Source organism: Verticillium dahliae, genomic scaffold (assembly GCF_000150675.1).
Source record: "Verticillium dahliae VdLs.17 supercont1.12 genomic scaffold, whole genome shotgun sequence".
Lineage (NCBI taxonomy): Eukaryota > Fungi > Ascomycota > Sordariomycetes > Glomerellales > Plectosphaerellaceae > Verticillium > Verticillium dahliae.
Genome location: NW_009276943.1, coordinates 547,513 through 564,822, shown reverse-complemented (window position 1 = coordinate 564,822; position 17,310 = coordinate 547,513). Strand labels below are relative to the sequence as shown.

Here is a 17,310-nt window from a genome sequence, read left to right as displayed (position 1 = left end):
CTCCCTAAGATATCCCAGCCTGCTCTGATCAAGTCCCCAAGCAAGGCATCTCTCAGTGGCCTGACACAGTCGACAAGCAAGACTGACCTTGGAGAGTTGACCAAATCTCCCTCCAAGCCTGCTCTTGGTGGCACGGCCAAGCCTGCCGCTACCCACGACCTCGCTACTCTGTCGAGAACTGTTGAACTGAAGCGACGAATTGTGAGCCCTGGTAGATTCGAGCGTGTTAAGTCGATTTTGCGCGGTGGCAAGTCGCCCGCTCAGCCTGCAAAGAGTGCAATTCCTCAGCCTTTCACTGGTGTTTCGCAGACACCTGGTCCTCGAATCCTCGACAAGCCGCTCCCGGCTGTGCCTTTTACCACGCCGCGTAGGAAGCTATTCAAGCGGGTCGACTTTACGCCTGATAGCAAGGACACCCCGAGCAAGAGTCGCGGCGAGGTCAACTACCCCAACCTCGATGCTATTCTGAGCCGTATGAACGAGCCCGAGAGTCACGGCGCACCCAGGGAGATCAAGAGCCCGCTGCCAGCCTCCCCCAACAAGAGAGAAGAAAAGGCTCCTGAGGTTCCTACTGTTCCTGGCGCTTTCACGTTCCGTAGCGACCGCACTGCTCGCTTCGGCACTGGATCTCCTGCCGGCTTCGGCTCTTCGCCTGGACAGCTCAGTGTCCGACAGGTTCGAGCCTCGATCACTCCAGTCGAGGATATGCCCGGTAGTTTCCCGGAAACCGCCGACCTTCCACGGGCCACTCACACCAGCAAGACCCCGGTCAAGTCCATGACGGCTGGTATCAAGCACGGTCTGACCAACGAGAAGCGAGCGCGCACCAACACAGAGCCATTCGTGTTGAATAAGGAAGGTTCCACACCAGCTAAACTCGTCTTCGAAGGTGTACCGCACGGGCTGCCCAACGAGAAGCGGGCTCGCACGCATGTCGAGCCTTCTCACCCGAACAAGGAGAACAAATCGCCCGTCAAGATCCTCACCGGAGTTGCCCATGGTCTTGCCAACAAGAAGCGTGCCAGGGCCACCGAAGATGATGAGCCTGATGTCGACCAGGAGGGCGCCGACCGCGGTGGCAAGAGGCGCAAGGCTGAACCTGCACCCCAGCCTCGCATTTTGGGAACTCCCAAGCTGGCGCGCAGCACCCCGATTCCCAGTCCTCAAAAGGTGTCGGCGGGAACGCCTAGCCCTGTCAAGAAGCGGGCCGGCATCAGTATGAGCCGTTTGCACATGCTTTCTCAGCCCAAGCTGCGTCGCTGAGGGGTGAGTGTGTTGTATGTGACGTATTTGTACACAGTGGAGATGAGGATGTAGTGCTGCGAGCTGCCAATGCTGCGTGGTACCGTGCTGCCATTGTTCGGATGATCCTCAGAATGCGAGGCCAGGAGAAAGATAGTGGGCTTGTGCCTGTCAACAGGGTAGAAGCGGAGTCAAGGAAACACAGCACAAGAGACCACCAAGGATGGTGGCAGGCGTTTGATTTGCTGCTTTGGAAAAGCACCAGGCACGACCGGACATGGTTGCCCTGGCTTTTGTGCGGCTGGATGGGTTGTTTTTGCTTGCTATTATGAATTTGTAAGACTATCATGGGCCTCTGGAGGCTGGTGGTTTCAGGGTTTTCGCTTCTGGGCGGTGTTACGGACTGTTATGTAGGATCATCAAAAGGCTGAATCTTTTTTCTCCTATGAATGTCGTTGCTGCACTTTGCTGTAGAGTGTGCACCATGATGCGTGGCGACGCCGACGTGAGGTATCTCGGAGAGGGGACCTTCCTCTCCAACCTTGACAAAGTACCTACCTACCTAGGTACCAAAGGTACCTTGGGTACCTACCTAGTAGGTAGGTAGGTTGCACCTCGTCCAATGCCCACGTGGTATGCGGTCGAGATGCTTTGCCGGCAGGCGCATTGGAGGAAGACCGTAACACGGTGAAAACGTTGACGGATCTGGGTACAGCAGCTTACCCTCCATCCGCCTCGTCAGATCCGTCCAGCAAGGTCGTCCATGCCAATGTCCTACCTAGCACATTCGTGTATTCCATATTTCACTCGACAATCATTGTCGCCGCCACCGTCATCATACATTCGTTCTAGATACCATCAATATCGACCTTACCTCTCCAGACACTCGTGTTGGTAATGCCATGCCACCTCCTTATTCTTCTTCGCCATTATTCACATGCACCTTCTGCTGGCGCTTGACCGACGGTCCTACCCACGTCCTTGGCCGCTCTGCCCGCCTTACCTGCGAGTCATGCTACGCGGCCCTCATCAATCTCTCCATATGCTAGGTATGCGGCGAGATCGTGATGCGCGGGGAAGACTGTGTTAGTCTTGGATGGTGCTTCTGGCATCGGGCGTGCTACGGATGTCTTCTCTGTGGGAGCAAGCATATCGCCTCAGGAGTCAAGCTTGAGGAGCTTTTTGGGGACTTGGACGATGACTTGGAGGATAACATGGGAAAGACTAGGGGACGGGAGATCGAGGGGCCACCACTTTGCGCGCACTGTCTCGTGGAGGCCGAGTTGGATGGAATGGACGAGAGAGCGGTTGTGCAGAAGGGCTTGAGAAGAATGGATTGCGTGGACGGCGGGCTGGGGCGGACAAGATGGGAAGCCAGTCAGGGACAACCACTACCACTGAGGATTGGAAGCCATCAAACAGGGGCCCCAGTTGTAAGTTTGACGACAATTGCCACGGCTGACGATGGTTGAGTGCTGATGCCTCTCAGCCCGAGAGCCCTGCCTACCGCTCGCCCTCGCTGCGAGCCACAGGACAAAGATCCAGCATCACGAACCACGATAGAAACCAGCAGAGAGACGCCATCGATGCCATTGACCCACCAGATTCCACCATTTACGTGTCTATCAACGACCCTCTGGGCGAGCCCGCCTTCAAACCTAGCCCTACGAAGCCAATCCCACGCTGGATGCAGATGCTCCCCGGTAACCGTCGCCAGTACTACCCAGATGCGTCGCGACAGTCTACTCCTGTTTCCCCTTCGCGCGTCTCCTCGACATCAACTCAACAACTGGGTCCTCTTCCGGAACGGGCGCGAACATCCTCAAGCATCTCAACAGTTTGTCCTCAGAAGATATTAAACCCAGCCTCAACCCCGCCGTCTCTTTCTCCCAGAGTCTCTTCGTTGACAAGGACGTCATCTGGAGGCAGCATCACAGACTTCCATCCAAGAACTGTTGAGGATCACATGAAGCGTCACACACCGAGTTCATGGGTCAGCCACGAGCCCCTGAAACGACCGTCCTCGCGGATGGCCTACATTCAAGGACACCAGAGGACTGTGACGGAAGTCTCGACGTCTTCAGCCTACGCTACACCCCCGGAGTTTTCTTTCGAAGAGCACAACGAGATTGCTACTCTGCCATGCCGTCCTCAGCCTGGCCTTGCGGGCACTATGCCCAGCCGTCATGTTGCTTTCGATGAGCTTCCTGCACAGCTAACTCGAACCCGCCCCCCGCTCTCTGCGCCAGCCGTTCCTTCGTCCCACAAACATGACACCGTACGGCCAACGGCTCGTACCCCACCACCGCTATCTTCGGAGTATCTTGAGAAATATCGACCCATTAGATCACCATCTCCAAGACCTCTGACAATCACGATCAAACCGGCAGTGACGACTGAGGCGCAGAGAATAGAGAGCGTAGCAGCCACAGCCAGCTCGACGGAATCCAGTAGCGCCTATGGGCCGACAAATACCGTGCTGCAGCCCTCGCGTATTCAAGACACGGTCTTGCGGAGCAGGATAGCGATTCAAAGGGCTGCAGGTGATCAAATGCCCAACCCGGACTGCAAGAGACAGAGTGCTGTTGATGGTGCCGGCTCTATGCATTCCATGGGACCAGAACAACAGCCGAATATAAGAGACAGACGGCACTTACGAGATGAGTTGAGGCGGTTGTTTTGGGGAAGCAGCAGGGAACCCGATAGATGACTAGTACTAAAGAGTATCCTTTGGGCGGAACAGGGACTATTGAGCAATACGATTAGCCTACGAAGCGGATGCTACATTTGACGAGTGCCCCTGTTTAAAGTATGACGAGAAAAGTAAAACCTTGTTGAAATCAACATGATGCTATATTCTTGGCTTCAGCGAGATCGAAAAGGGTTATTGCGCTTAGTCATGCATAGCTCACAACGCTTATCGATAGGATGTTGAGTCGCTGTAGACGGCCGCACCTTCCTCTGAGGCCCATCATTGTCGCATCCCGCCTCACTGCACGTTCGTCCATCGCGCCGCTCTCAACCATTGTCTTCCACCAGTCTCGGGCCTTACTCGTAACTCTTGCGACAATCGAAGCCCAGAACCACCTCCAGCGCCTAGGGACCAAGGATCACCAACTTCCAGTCGCAAACAAAAGCACAGCCGCAGCGATGGCTCCAGTGGAAAACAACCCCCAAGAGCTCCTTGAGCGTTCGTCCCCTCCTCCCCGTGGCACACCCTCCCAAAGGCCTACCTCCTCATACTGACCCCCCTTCCACAGAACAGCTCAAGGACACGATCCAAGACCTCTACCAGATCATGCTCCAGATCACCATGTACACGACGACACCAACGCACTCGTCCCACACGGCCCTCACCTCGTCGCTCCAGACGCTCTCCGCCTCCCTGCAGGCCGTCCACACGACCGCCGTCGCCGGCGCCCCGCCGACCCCGGACGGCGTGCCGCCCAACGCCCAGGACCAGCTCGGCATGCCGCCCGGCGTGCCGCTGCACGACCCGGCCCGCCACGTCACGCCGGGCGCGCTGCCCAACATCCCGCCCGAGCTCGTGCAGTATGTCGAGAACGGGCGCAACCCGGACATTTACACGCGCGAGTTTGTCGAGCTTGTGCGGCGGGGGAACCAGCTTATGCGGGGCAAGATGGGCGCGTTTGCGCAGCTGAGGGACGTGCTTGCTGGGGAGATGAGGAGTGCCATGCCTGAGGTGGCTGAGGATGTCGCGCGGGTTGTGGAGATGACGAGTCCCGTCAAGAGGGAGGGTGCTTGATCTGAGATGCTAGATTGTAGAGGCAAGGGGGTTTGGGAGAGAGAACAGGCTGTGATGAGCGGACAGGAGGATACGATTAGGTTCGCAATGCCAGCTAGCCAAATTTGGAGCTCTAGAAAAGGGACGAGGCAGGCTCAAGGACTAGGCAGAGCGGAGGATATACCCATGGATGAGTACAGAGTAAGAGACAGCACTGTGTATGATTATGAAGAAGCAAAATGGCAAGTCGCTTTCCACATGGATTCAAAGCTACAGCGGCCCAGCCCGATCTGACGGAACCAGTCTAATGCGCGGATATGTCTTTCAAGGAACGTTCCCCCGGACCACCCTCCCCGAACACGGGACCGTAGTCCCGTGGCTCTATGGAAAAAATAAGGAAAATAGCAGACCAAAAACACACGAACCCTCGGAACGCCGCCGGTGATTATGCAGATGATAGAGGGTGGCCGGGTGGATGGTTGTGCGCACCAACGCGCAAAACGTCGTTGCCCCGGTTCGCCTCATTAGTTCCGATCCCGTCCAGGACGTCCCATGTCCCGATTGGACGCCGCCGCAGCGCCTCAGACCTGCTGTCGACGGCCGAGGTGCTGAGCGGCGCGCAGAGCAAGGTATACAGTTGCTGCCATGGCAGCCATCAGCACCAACAGTGACGGCGGGAGCAGCACGACTGCCGCAATCGCAAAGATGCCGTACTGGCGCAGTTTCCCGACAAGTTCGTCTTGTTCGTCATGGCGACGCTGCATGTGGTCTCGTAGCTTCTCGTGGACGTCGTTACCGGCAGGCTGCGAGCTGTCGCTGTCGCCATCGTCCTCCGACCCCGTCTCCTCTTCCTCGTCTTCCTCACCCTGATCAGAGTCGGGTTGTCAGGTGGAGAAGTTGAAGCCACGCCCGCTGAAGCCAGGGCGCTGGCGACCGCTGGACCCGTCGGCGAAGGAGAACGTGCCACCGCCGGGGAAACCACCACCTCCGGGGAACCCGCCGCCGCCACCTCCGCCGCCGCCCATGCCACCCATCATGTTGAAGAGCATCTCAGGGTCGATGCCGCCGTGCATGCCACCCATGCCACCGTGCATACCGCCGCCGCCACCGAACATGTCATTGGGATCCATCAGATCATCGCCATTGTCATAGGCCGCACGTTTTCTGCACAGGTCAGCACAAGCTTCTTCAACTTGACTATTCAGAAAGAGGAGGGGAAGACATACTGAGAGTCGCTCAGAGTCTCATAAGCTTCACCAATATCCTTGAAGCGCTCAGCGGCATGCTCGTCGTTGGGGTTCTTGTCAGGATGGTGAACGATGGCCAGCTTGCGGTAGGCCTTCTTGATCTGGGTATCATCGGCATCCTTGCTGATCTGGAGGATCTTGTAGTAATCCTTGCGCTTGCTCTTCTTCAGCTCCAGTTCGGCCTTGCGAATCTCCTTGGCAATGGTGCGATCCTCGGGGTCGAGCTCCTGGATTGATTTCCACTCCTTGACGGCATCCTCCCACCTCCCCGCAGAGCCCAGCGCATTGGCCTTTGTCTTGCGCGCCTTGGTGTAGGTGGGGTCCAGCTGGACGGCCCTCTCACAGTCGGCAATGGCAGCGTCGTACTCCTTGAGCTTTGTCCTACACAGCGCCCTATTCTGGAGAATCTTTGAGTTGGTACCCTTGTTGGTGGGGTCAATCTCGAGGGCGGCAGTGTACTTGTCAATGGCTGCCTGCCACTGGCCCGCCTTGTACTCGGCGTTACCTTCTCCCTTCATCCTCTCAAGCTTCTGCACAACCCTCAGCCACTTGACGGCGTCACGCATGTCCGGGTCGCAGCTGAGTGCTTTCCGGAAGTGGCTGATGGCCTTGTCGTTGTCACCCTGACAGTACAGGGCACGACCCCGAAGAACGAGCGCCTCGGGATCCTGGCTGTTGTTACGCAGCAGCGACATGGCAATGTTCTGAGCCTCGCCAAGGGCGTTGGCGGTACCCATCTTGAGGTGAGCCTCACCACGCATGATCTGCCACTTTCGAGGCTTCGGCGCGGTGTAGCCGAGCTGGCGCTCGGCCTGGTCGAGGGCGTGCAGGACCATAGAGCCGGCAGTGCCGCTAGCAAGAGCATTTTTGGCTGCAGTAATGTGGTGCAGCATCTCCTTGGCGGGCGCCATGTCCTTAGCAGAGGGCGCCGGCTGGATGCGGCCGAACGTCAGAACGGCCTCCTCAGGCTGGCCGAGGCTGGTGTAGATGCGCGCGAGACGCAGGAGAACCTTGGGATTCTGGCCGTCCAGGTCGACAGCCCGCAGGCAGTCTTCGAGGGCTGCTTCGTAGTTGCCGTTGGACATGTAAGCAGCGGCACGGTTGCTGAGATAGGTAGCCGAGTCAGGAATCATCTCGACGGCTGTTTTTTTTAAGAAAAAAAAAATTAGCATGTGGTTCTCACGCCCGAATTTCTAGGCAAATGGGACGGCATACCTTTGGAGTACTGAAGAATAGCATTCTTGTAATCCTTCTCCTTGAAGAACTTGTTGCCCGCAGCCTTGTAAGCCTCGGCCTCGTCCTCCGCAGTGGGGACAGGGCTGGAGGGGTTAGACTTGTGCGGGGGTGGCATGGGCGCATCTTCGTCGTTGCCATTCTCGTTGCCGTTGACGGCGGTGTTGATGTTGGGGATCGGGACGGAGAAGGCGGTTTGGGCTGTGGGCGTGGGCGCTGCGGGGGGTGAAGAAGCAGCGGCGCCGGTCGACTCGCGGTCGATGTCCATGGAGTTGCTGCGGCTCATGGCGGAAAGTGCAGAAAGTCTCTTTCTCTCTTCAGGGGGGAGGTTGAGAGGATGGGTATTGGGGTCGACCTTGTGACGGCGTGAATAGGAGGAGGAGGAGGATCCGGGGTCTGTGGAATGACGACCGAAGGGCCGAGAAGATCGCGATTTAGTCTCGCGCCCGCCAGGCGAGGGAGGCCTCGTGCTGCGTCTGGAATAGGTAGGCTTAGTTGGGGATTTGGTGGGGGAAGAAGACTTGGTGGGCGAGGAGGAGGCGGAACGGTGAGGTAAATTGTGAAATTCCTCTTCTTCGTGGGAGTTCTGACTGGTGACAGGTTTTTTGGAAGACGACGTCTTTTTGGCGAACAGCTTCATCGAGTCCAGCGCTGGAGACTTTGAACACTTCCGGTGGGTTCTGGTTAATTAGGTAAGGTGGGCGACTGGTGGTGGGCGAGGCCGATCCCGAATCATGCAGCGCCTCGCGATAAGGGTATTCCTGTAGGAGAGGTCGTTGGCGTGCGACTCTGATGTCGGAAGCCCGGTGCAGTACTGTGTGGGTGTACGGTCCTGTTTTTCCCCCTTCAGATTCTTTCTCTCTCTCTCTGTCTCTCTTTTGCTGTGGGACCAAATGTGTGATGACCAGGTTGTGACGCAAGGTAACGCCGATGCAGTCGGAATAGCTAAAAGTTCTGTTTCAAGAGTGTCCAGAAGCTGGAAGGAAAATGACAAGAAGTGAAGAGGAAAGAAGGGGACGGGGACTCGTTTGGCACGGACGAGCCGAGAAATTGCTGCTCGCGCCCTCTGTCTGCCTGGCTAGCCTGGGCCTGTCCTCTGAGTCTGCTGTCCCCGGTTCGTGCTCGGGTGCTCTGCGATTGCAAATGATGGCGCCAGGGCTGGGCTGGGCTGAGCTGGGATGTGTGCGTATGTGCGTATGTGCGTATGTGCGTATGTGCGTATGTGCGTATGTGCGTATGTGCGTATGTGCGTATGTGCGTATGTGCGTATGTGCGTGTGCGTGTGTGTGTATGTGGTTTGAGTTGTGGCTGTGACTGCGACGACTCGACTGTGTGATTGTAACGTTCAGGGTCCAAACGACAAATTATGAGTGAGAGGGAAACGGCAGCTTGCTGGAGGCGGCAAGGCAGCAGGGCCCGGAAGGGGGGGACTGCTCTGTACCAATGTCGGTTGGTTGCACAAAGACGCTGATGATGAAATGTATGCTGCTCCGTTTGCTCCGTCGACCGAAAATCCGAAATGAAAACTGGTTCCTTTTATGACATGAAAACAGCACAGACGAACACGAGACCAGATGAGACCAGACAAGACGGAAAGCAAAAGACAAGACAGCGCAAGGACAGACAGCTGGCTCTCTGCTGGGGTTTATCAGCTTTTGCACATCAGTCTGGACAAAGTTGCCTCCTGGTGATGTGCACACGGACTGCCAGGTTCATTGGGCGTCAGGGGGGGGGGGGGGGGGGGCTTTCAGTGGGCGTTGCGTTAGGTGACGAGAAAAAGTGATGGGCTGGGAGGTTTCGGGAGTGGGGTACTCGGTACATCTGGACCACCTGCGGCGTCGCCATTATGTCAGGTATCCTCTACATTACTGGTCAACCCCACGTAGAGAGTCAACGACGAGCCGCCGCCGCCAGAACCAATAGGCACAGAACTTGTGACCTTTCTCTATGCACAACGGTGGATGAGCACAAAAATTACAACCTAGTACTGGCTGTGCATGTGCATATCCTAGCCACAGATTTTTTTTCCTGTGTCTAGACACCCAATGAAGGACATGTCATGCTGGATGGCATCGATATCAATCAAGGTGAGCGTGAGGCTTGCCACAGGTGTTGCCAGGATCCCCCTTCTAACCTCCCCTCCAACTCAATATTGGCATGTCTCTATCGAGGCCTTTGTAGGAAACCGTCCCACAAGTGTGCTCCCAACTGACCGGTTCGAGAAGGTTCGGTGGGGCAAACATGCGGGATCCCTGCCGCCGTCCAGATTTTGCGGCGGCAAGTAGCACTCAGGGTGGGCGGCACCGGCATCGGGACCTAGCGTTGGCGGGAGGGAAGGGAAAGAGGGGGGGGGAGGGGGCCTCGCGGCTATGCTGTCACTCAACTGACTGCTCGGGTGCCAGTGCGCAGGCCTGCAGCAACTGCAGCAGCAAATCCCAGCCTCCCGTTCTTGTGGGATGGCGCGACTGACTACAGGTTCATTGGCATTTGCGGGATTGCAACAATGCCCATACTAGTTTTCGAATTACTACTCTGTCCCTCTTCATGTTGCTGTGCCGCGTAGAGCTTCGACTCTTGGTTCCTCTGGAGCAACATCCAGGACTCTTGACCTCCCATACCACTTAGCCGAGATTTCAACTTGTGATAACCCCTGCAAAACATCGTCTCCATGTCAACATGTGACGTACATGTACTTGTCCTGCTTTCGTTTCGACACAGGCACCTCTTTCCAGTGTTGTTGAGTGTTTCGTTTTAATGAGTCTTGGATCCTAATGTCTCGCCCCTCACCTAGGTATTTCCTCACAAACACCTCTTACCCCCTTTTTTGTCTCAACCCCGAATCCTAAATCCCCCGGCCCCCCAAATGATGCAAACCCTACTGCCACTTCAAGTCCCAGGTCTTGGTGCCAGCCCGGTAATGCACAACCTCGACGCCTGCGTCCTTGACGGATTCGGGGATGACCTTGTCGCCCTTGGTAAGCACGATCTTCTGCGTCGCCGGCTCAACGCCGTAGAACTTGCGTCCCCACTCGCTCAAGAAACCGCGGAGAACTTCCTCGGTCACCTGCTCATCCTTGATGTCCTCCCGCGCGATGCCCTCCTCCAGGGCCGTCAGGATGTACTGCGAAGCGTGGGGTTGCGTGAAGACACCTGCCGCCGCGCTGCCCTTGCCCTTCTTGGCGCTGATGTCATGCGCTGCATCTCGTTAGCATATCAAGTCCAAAAATCACGTCTTTCTTTCAGAGCAAGGGGGAGCAGGCTTACGGGCGCTGTCGGTGCCGAGGAAGAACTTTCCGTTGCTCGTCACGAGCGCGTTGAGCAGAGCGCGCCGGTCCTCGGGCGACTTGGCCACCGGCTTGCAGTAGCAGAAAAACGTCGCCGACGGCCTGGTCGATGACGAGAGACAGTGTGGGCTGTGATGGTGCCGGCGACGGTGGGGCCGCAGCTGCGCACCGCCTCGCAGGCGTCCGCCGTCGTGACGTGCTCGAGCACGATCCTGAGCTTGGGGAACTTGGCGTGCACCTCGAGCAGCGTCGGCAGGAACTTGGACTCGGCGTTCATGACCGACACGTCCTTTTGCGTGTTGTTGGGCACCTCGCCGTGGATGTTGAGCACGAGGCCGACCTCCTCCATGGCGGCAAAGGTGGCGTCGTAGGGCTCGTAGCTGACGACACCGCCGGACGAGTTGGTCGTCGTGCCCTTGGGGTACGACTTGATGCCGGCGATGCCGGCCTTCTTGGCCGCGCGGACGACCTCGGGCGTGATGCTCTCGTCGAGGAAGAGCGTCATGAGGTAGTTGACACTGTTGTCGATGGCTTGGAGCCGCTCCTTGTAGGCCAGCGCCTGGGCGACCGTGGTGACGGGCGGGATCAGGTTCGGCATCACGTAGACCGTGTCGACGCCGCCGTCGCGAATCGTCGGCACGACAGCCCGGCTCATGTCGCCATCACGGAGGTGGACCTGGGCGAGCTCAGTCTTGCGGCACGCATTCGGACCGAGGGGTGACATACATGGAAGTCAGCCGCGGCGGGGAAAGTGTATGTGTCCTTCATGGCGGGGATTGTGCTTCAATTGACCGTTGTCGCACGAATTCGTCTTCGATAAGTGTCAATTGAAGCGAGCAATGGCGGGGTGCAACCGAAGATATTTTGCGGAGGTTGCCCCGCGGTTACGGGATGCAGATAAGACGATAAGAGCATCGATGGTGGGGTAAATATGGCCAAAGCAAAAGTATTGGCAAAGGCAACAGAGGCGCAACACATTGTGGCATCAGCAAACCAAACCCTGTACAAAATACAGATACTTGAACACACCCTGCAAACTCCGATACCATGACTGCGCATTACTTATATCCATATCCTCTGGGCGATGGCCTCTCTGAATCCTGCTTCCTTGAGAGTGCCTTCGTCCCACGATTGCTGGTACAGCTCCAGTGCCCGCCCCCCGCCAAACAAAACGAAACCGCCCCCTCTCAGTTCTCAGACGTCTCTGCCGAAGCCGCCTCTGAAGTACCATTATTGGAGCCCATGACCGAGTTGACGAATTCCTGGTACCGGAAAACCTCACCACGCTTGCCTAATCCGCCTTGCATGTTGCGGCTGAATGCCCTTCGCCCGGTGAACCCTTGCATGACCTGATCAACCTCTGCCGGTGTCAGCGCACGCTCGCCCGGCTCGGGCGCCGTGTTGAGGAGAGCATCGCGGAGTTCGGCCAGATCTATCTGACCGCTGTCATCGTCGTCAAACGCCGAAAAGGCCGACAGCAGCTCTGCCTGGGGCGAGAGCGTCGCCAGCATGGCGGCTAGTGTATTCAGAAAGACGGCCATCGTCATCGTCTGCGGAGCCGATGGAGGAAAGAACTTGGAAACGTCGGAGGCGTTCGCGGGTAGTCCTGCATGACCGTCAGTCTCGTGGACAGAGGGTAAAAAAAAAAAAAAAAAAAACTGCTTCCGGAGCGACGTACCCAGCTGTGTCAGCATATCGGCCACGTCCTCCCTGTTGACGACGCCATCACTGTCCCGGTCCAGGATCTCAAAGCCCTCGCGCAGCGTTCGCACCTGGGTTGGCTGCAGCTGCGACAGGGCGTTGCCGTTCATGGCGGTCGTCTTGACAGGCGACGACCGGGTGGCGACCTTTGGCGATGCCTGCATGTCGACGCGCGGTGGAGTCTGGGGGAGTGCTCTTGGCGTCCAACTGTCGGCAGTGCGGGTGGGCGTCGTCGGCGGCTCAGCGAAGCTTGACCGGCTGGTGCGAGAGGGTGTTTTTGTGGGTGATGCTGATGGTGTTGTCTGTCTCAAAGATGGGCTGGAAGGTGAGGCGGGCGATTCGGGGCGACGGAATGGAGAGCTGCGTGGAGACCCATATCCCAGTGGAGAGGGTTTGTAGCCGGCGACAGGCGTGGCCTAACACATGGAGACGAGGCAAAGTCAGGCCTTGGACGATTCGCAGGGGAAGGAGGCTCAAATCCGATGTCTCGGGCCGAACATACCATGGCTGTGGAGTTTGCGGGCGCGCGTGTGTGATTTTACTCTGGGAGGGAGCAAGTGCCGTGTTGTCGGTCGTCGATCGGGACCTTCCTGCCAAGACCGGTGACGACAAGAAGAGGACGCAAGGAGGGGAAAGCAGGCCGCAGATTCTTGGTGACAAACAGTCAATGCTTCACAATATGGAGCTAGGCCGTTGAGAGCAGGAGCGGTACGGTACTTTTCTTTCGTTGCTTTGCCTGTCGTTCGAGAGGGTTGATGCAAGTCACGAATGATGCTGTCTGACGTCTTGGACCGGCGAATGTTGATGGCTGTGGATCGTGGCTGACGGAAAGTAAACAAGGGGCGCTTTCCCCAGACAACGACAGCCTCGTTCCCCATCGGCATGTGTGAAGTGGGCCGTGGCTGGTGTGCCCTTTGATGCGGCGCTCACATGGCTCCTCGATTGGCCGGGTGGGACTCGTTTCATGTCTGGACCCTACCAGCGCGCACAAGGCGCTAAGCGGCTTTCAGCCTTGACAAGCAGGGGCCATGGGAACCAATCGAGCCAATCCTGGCCGTGACTTGGGAAAGGGGGCCAGAAATGGGGGGCTCGACGGGCTCAAAGGGGAGGGGGATTGGAAAAGGAGGGGGGGGAGAGAGGACCTTGCGAGACCAGCCGACAAGCACCAGACGTCCATCCCATTTTACTCCATCGACGGCCGCACCGCACCCACCATTCTCCGTGTCGAAACCCCTGTCCCAACTCAGGAGGTGACCCTGACCGACCCTTGAGGGCGCTGTGTTTCCGGCATTTTGGGCTTTTGGGCCTCCCTAGGGTGCGTGCTGCTGCTGCTTTGCCGACAACTCGACAGCCCGCCCACCTTCGAAGAGGACCATGTCTCGCCCCAGATCCTCAAGAGCTTCCTGCGCACCTCGTACATCCCACTAACAAGAAACCCGCCGCATTGACACTTGTGGAAGCACCGTTCAGCGCTCGAAGCTCGTCTTCTTGGAGCCCTCGTTCAGAGTCTGATCATTTCGGAACCGAACCCACATCCACTGCGTGGCTCCTCGTGGCTCCTCGTGGCTCCCCGTGGCTCCTCGCCGACTTTCCGGTACATCCCCTCTTCTCACTTCGGGGACCGACCTTTAAGGGGGGAACACGCCGACCGAACACGTCTTTGCGATACCGCGCCCGCCTTCGCTCGTCGCTCTCCCCCCCCCATTCCTGTCGTGCTGCCATTGTACGTCCCTGTGCATGGTCACAAATCGACAATCTACCCGCACGAACAAGCACAGCTGCCAACGCTTTCAACCGAATGGCTGTCGCTGCCGCCTCGCCCACCACCACCTCAGCCTAGTCCGGCCACTTACACAACCGCCGGCGATATACGATGGCCTCAACAAGCGCGGCCCTCCCCTTCCTGACCCGCGCACCCAGTAATACTCAATTTCCTGGTCCCAATGGACCCAATGGCCCCTGGCCCAGTCGTCGAACCTCTCTCTCTAGCTTTCCCGCCTCGCGCTCTCCCTCGCAAATGTCTAATCACTCGCGTCCTTCGCGGTCGCCGCAACCGCCCATCGCAGAGATAGACCGCTCTTCGGACCCCAGCTCCAAGTCCAAGACTCCATCGACTGGCCTGTCCTCCCAGCACTCATCCCTTTCGGCGCCGCGCCGCTATAACCCCGATGCGCACCCGCCGCGCAAGTTGCGCTCGCAGTACCCACGAGGGTCCACTGAGAACCACGTCGAGTACATTCTGGTGGCGTCATTCGACATTGACCGGGGCCCAGTGATGGAGCATCAGTATCCTGTGGCGATCACAGGCGACGAACACATGCTTGCCGAGCTCATGTTGCCCGACCAGGCCCATGTGCGCAACCAGGACTGGACCATATTCTTCCTGCACAAGGATACGAGCCAAGAGGAGGAAGACGAGGAGCGCAAGAGGAAAGAAAGGAGGCGTAAGAGGAGGAGGAGAAGACACAATGAGGCTGCAGGAATCCTTGACGAAGAAGACGAGGACGGAGAAGGGGACGAAGAAGACGATGAAGAGGAGGATGACGACCTAGACGATTTTGACGACGACGAATCCACCGACAGCGAGCCAGAAGGTGGTGAGGGTCCGCCACTCATCCACGTGCTCAACCTGGTCAACACGAAACAAGACAAGACTGTCAAGCGAGGCGCTGTTGTCAAGGCCATGGCGATTTGCACACGACACCCATTTTTACACATTTACAAGGTTGGACACGTACTCTCAGGCCAGACTGAGTTCGCTTTACTAATCAGCTTCTTAGCCTTTGTTACTGTTGGCTCTGGAAGAATACTTCAAGTCGCCTGTCCCAGAGACATTGTCCATGCTGTATGACGCGGTCAATGCGATGGACCTGTCTCTCATGCCCAAGCTCAGCTTGTTGGAAAGACATCTTCTGCTGGCCAGCGACAACAAAGATCTGTTTGTGGAAAAGTTTGAGCAGATGATCCAGATGCGCCTCGCTGAGGACAGGGGCGAAGAGCTCGACGACGACCAGCCGTTCGACGTGAATCGCAGCCTCTCAAAACAGCAGGGCATCTCAAGAGCCGGCACCAAAGCGTACATTGAGGGCCAGGGCCAGATGCAGGCCAAGTACTCGGTACCAAGAGACACACACGAATTCGAGAGCAAGGTTATGTATAAGGGAATCCCGATTCCGATCAAGATCCCCGTCGCGGTCATGCCTGAGACCGTCGGCGACTTCTCCTTGATCAAACTCATCCAAAAGTTTTCTGAATCACATGGCAAAGCAGTGCAGCCATTCCCACTGCACGCACACTTGACGACCAATGGTCCAAACACGCACCCCATCATCGTTCTCGCCAATGCCTTGTTGACGCAGAAGCGCGTCATCTTTCTCGGCCACAACTTGCCATCCGGAGAGGTGGCCGAAGCTGTGCTTGCAGCGTGCGCCTTGGCTTCGGGCGGCACGCTACGGGGCTTCACCCGACACGCTTTCCCTTATACGGATTTGACCAAGATTGACGATCTGTTGAACGTCCCTGGCTTCATCGCCGGCGTGACAAATCCGACATTCGAGCTGCACCCCGAGTGGTGGGATGTTCTGTGCGACTTGCCGACGGGCAAGGTCAAGATCAGCAGCAAAATTGAGCCCGCGACGGTGACGGAGGGCATGGTATACTTCCAACAGCAGAATCCGTCCTTCGCCGGGCTTGTTGGCGGCACATCGAGAATCTCGGCCGAGACAGATTTAACAGGCGATCAGGCGTTTATGCAGGACATTTTAAAGAGCATTGCCGCGCGGCGTGGTGAACGGGTCATCCGCGCAAAGTGGCGCGATTGGGTAATCAAGTTCACACGAATCGCAGCCGCCTTTGAGGAGGGCGTATATGGTGCTAGTGCCCTATATATCGGTGGCGATGACTTAGACATGGGCTCCACGGGGGTTAATGGGCACGGCTACGTATGGGTAGACGAGCCGTCGAGACAGAAGGAACTCGCAGGCAACGTGACGAGGATCGAGGGTTGGCGGAACACGCGGAGCTACTACAGCTTCATCCAGGTAAGACCACTGAACACCATGCTGCTGGATTTGACTGACACAGAAACGCAGGACCTCGCACAAATATATACAATCCGCCCGCTCAAGGGTCTGGACCTGCATCACATGCACGATCGTCTACGAACGCAGCGCCTCAACCCGGCGCAGAGCCGAGAAATCTACATTGCCTTTTCAAAATACATCTTCTCTTACGACGAGATCTGCCTCTTCCTCAGTGTGGCGCCCGAGTCACACGCGGGCTTGTTCTACCTCGCACTGGGCCTCTTCCACAAGGACCGCGAGGTGCGCACGCGAACGGCGGACCTGTTGGAGCGCATTGGCGAACACGAGGCTGGGCAGCACTGGTGGAAGGGACTCAGCAGATTCGAGAAGCTGGCGTACATGCGCATCCGCCGCGAGACGGACGCCGACATGCGCACAAAGCTGGAGAAGGAGGGGCTGAGTCCGGAGCTGGAGAGGCGGATTAGCTAGGCGCTGTCCAGGGGTTCATCCACCACCAGGTCACGGTCCGGGGCGTCGTCAGCCGCCACCACGCGGGGGTCGTCATCCACAGAGTCGTCGTTGCGGATGCGACGCCCTCTCGGGCTGACAGCTTCCTGAACGTCTAGAGCACCCATTCGCAGGGGTGGTCGCTTTCTTTCTCTTGGCGAGTTTTCTGGTCGGATCATGGGAGGCATATTTTCCACGAGTTTTCATGATGGGAGGAGGGAACGGGATGGCACGGGAAGGAACGAAGGCATGAAGAGATATCACCTTGGGGCTCATCACTAGCACATTGCATTGCGCGCATCCCATACCAAGACACTGCGTTGGCTTCT

General features: G+C 57.4%; 7 protein-coding genes across 7 annotated transcripts in view; 4 read left to right on the top strand and 3 right to left on the bottom strand.

The window, feature by feature from the left end:
• The window catches only part of VDAG_06459 (uncharacterized protein), a gene marked incomplete at both ends in the record, with an annotated part of 2,372 nt that extends 1,109 nt beyond the window's left edge, over window positions 1-1,263 (top strand). Inside the window, one exon of the mRNA XM_009658837.1 lies at window positions 10-1,263. Within this exon, the coding sequence (XP_009657132.1) occupies window positions 10-1,263 (1,254 nt within the window). The remainder of the gene's footprint in view (window positions 1-9) is intronic.
• A 252-nt stretch (window positions 1,264-1,515) lies between these two features.
• VDAG_06458 (uncharacterized protein) lies at window positions 1,516-3,952 on the top strand (the record flags this gene model as incomplete). The annotated part of the gene is made up of 3 exons (XM_009658836.1): window positions 1,516-1,921; window positions 2,292-2,675; window positions 2,732-3,952. Exons 1-3 carry the CDS (start codon window positions 1,865-1,867, stop codon window positions 3,950-3,952), a joined length of 1,662 nt encoding a protein of 553 aa, XP_009657131.1. The 5' UTR covers window positions 1,516-1,864.
• A 440-nt stretch (window positions 3,953-4,392) lies between these two features.
• Window positions 4,393-5,008, top strand: VDAG_06457 (mediator of RNA polymerase II transcription subunit 10; the record flags this gene model as incomplete). The annotated part of the gene is made up of 2 exons (XM_009658835.1): window positions 4,393-4,432; window positions 4,503-5,008. The coding sequence occupies 2 exons, from the start codon at window positions 4,393-4,395 to the stop codon at window positions 5,006-5,008; spliced, it is 546 nt and encodes a 181-aa protein (XP_009657130.1).
• An 863-nt stretch (window positions 5,009-5,871) lies between these two features.
• VDAG_06456 (small glutamine-rich tetratricopeptide repeat-containing protein A) lies at window positions 5,872-8,107 on the bottom strand (the record flags this gene model as incomplete). Its single annotated transcript, XM_009658834.1, has 3 exons — window positions 5,872-6,151; window positions 6,214-7,375; window positions 7,450-8,107. The coding sequence occupies 3 exons, from the start codon at window positions 8,105-8,107 to the stop codon at window positions 5,872-5,874; spliced, it is 2,100 nt and encodes a 699-aa protein (XP_009657129.1).
• Window positions 8,108-10,342: 2,235 nt separating this feature from the next.
• Window positions 10,343-11,519, bottom strand: VDAG_06455 (dihydroorotase; the record flags this gene model as incomplete). Its single annotated transcript, XM_009658833.1, has 4 exons — window positions 10,343-10,662; window positions 10,732-10,822; window positions 10,873-11,427; window positions 11,478-11,519. 4 exons carry the CDS (start codon window positions 11,517-11,519, stop codon window positions 10,343-10,345), a joined length of 1,008 nt encoding a protein of 335 aa, XP_009657128.1.
• A 419-nt stretch (window positions 11,520-11,938) lies between these two features.
• Window positions 11,939-12,957, bottom strand: VDAG_06454 (uncharacterized protein; the record flags this gene model as incomplete). Its single annotated transcript, XM_009658832.1, has 3 exons — window positions 11,939-12,357; window positions 12,430-12,868; window positions 12,955-12,957. 3 exons carry the CDS (start codon window positions 12,955-12,957, stop codon window positions 11,939-11,941), a joined length of 861 nt encoding a protein of 286 aa, XP_009657127.1.
• Window positions 12,958-14,325: 1,368 nt separating this feature from the next.
• On the top strand, window positions 14,326-16,963 carry VDAG_06453 (MesA; the record flags this gene model as incomplete). Its single annotated transcript, XM_009658831.1, has 3 exons — window positions 14,326-15,177; window positions 15,233-16,492; window positions 16,544-16,963. The coding sequence occupies 3 exons, from the start codon at window positions 14,326-14,328 to the stop codon at window positions 16,961-16,963; spliced, it is 2,532 nt and encodes an 843-aa protein (XP_009657126.1).
• Window positions 16,964-17,310: the final 347 nt, after the last annotated feature.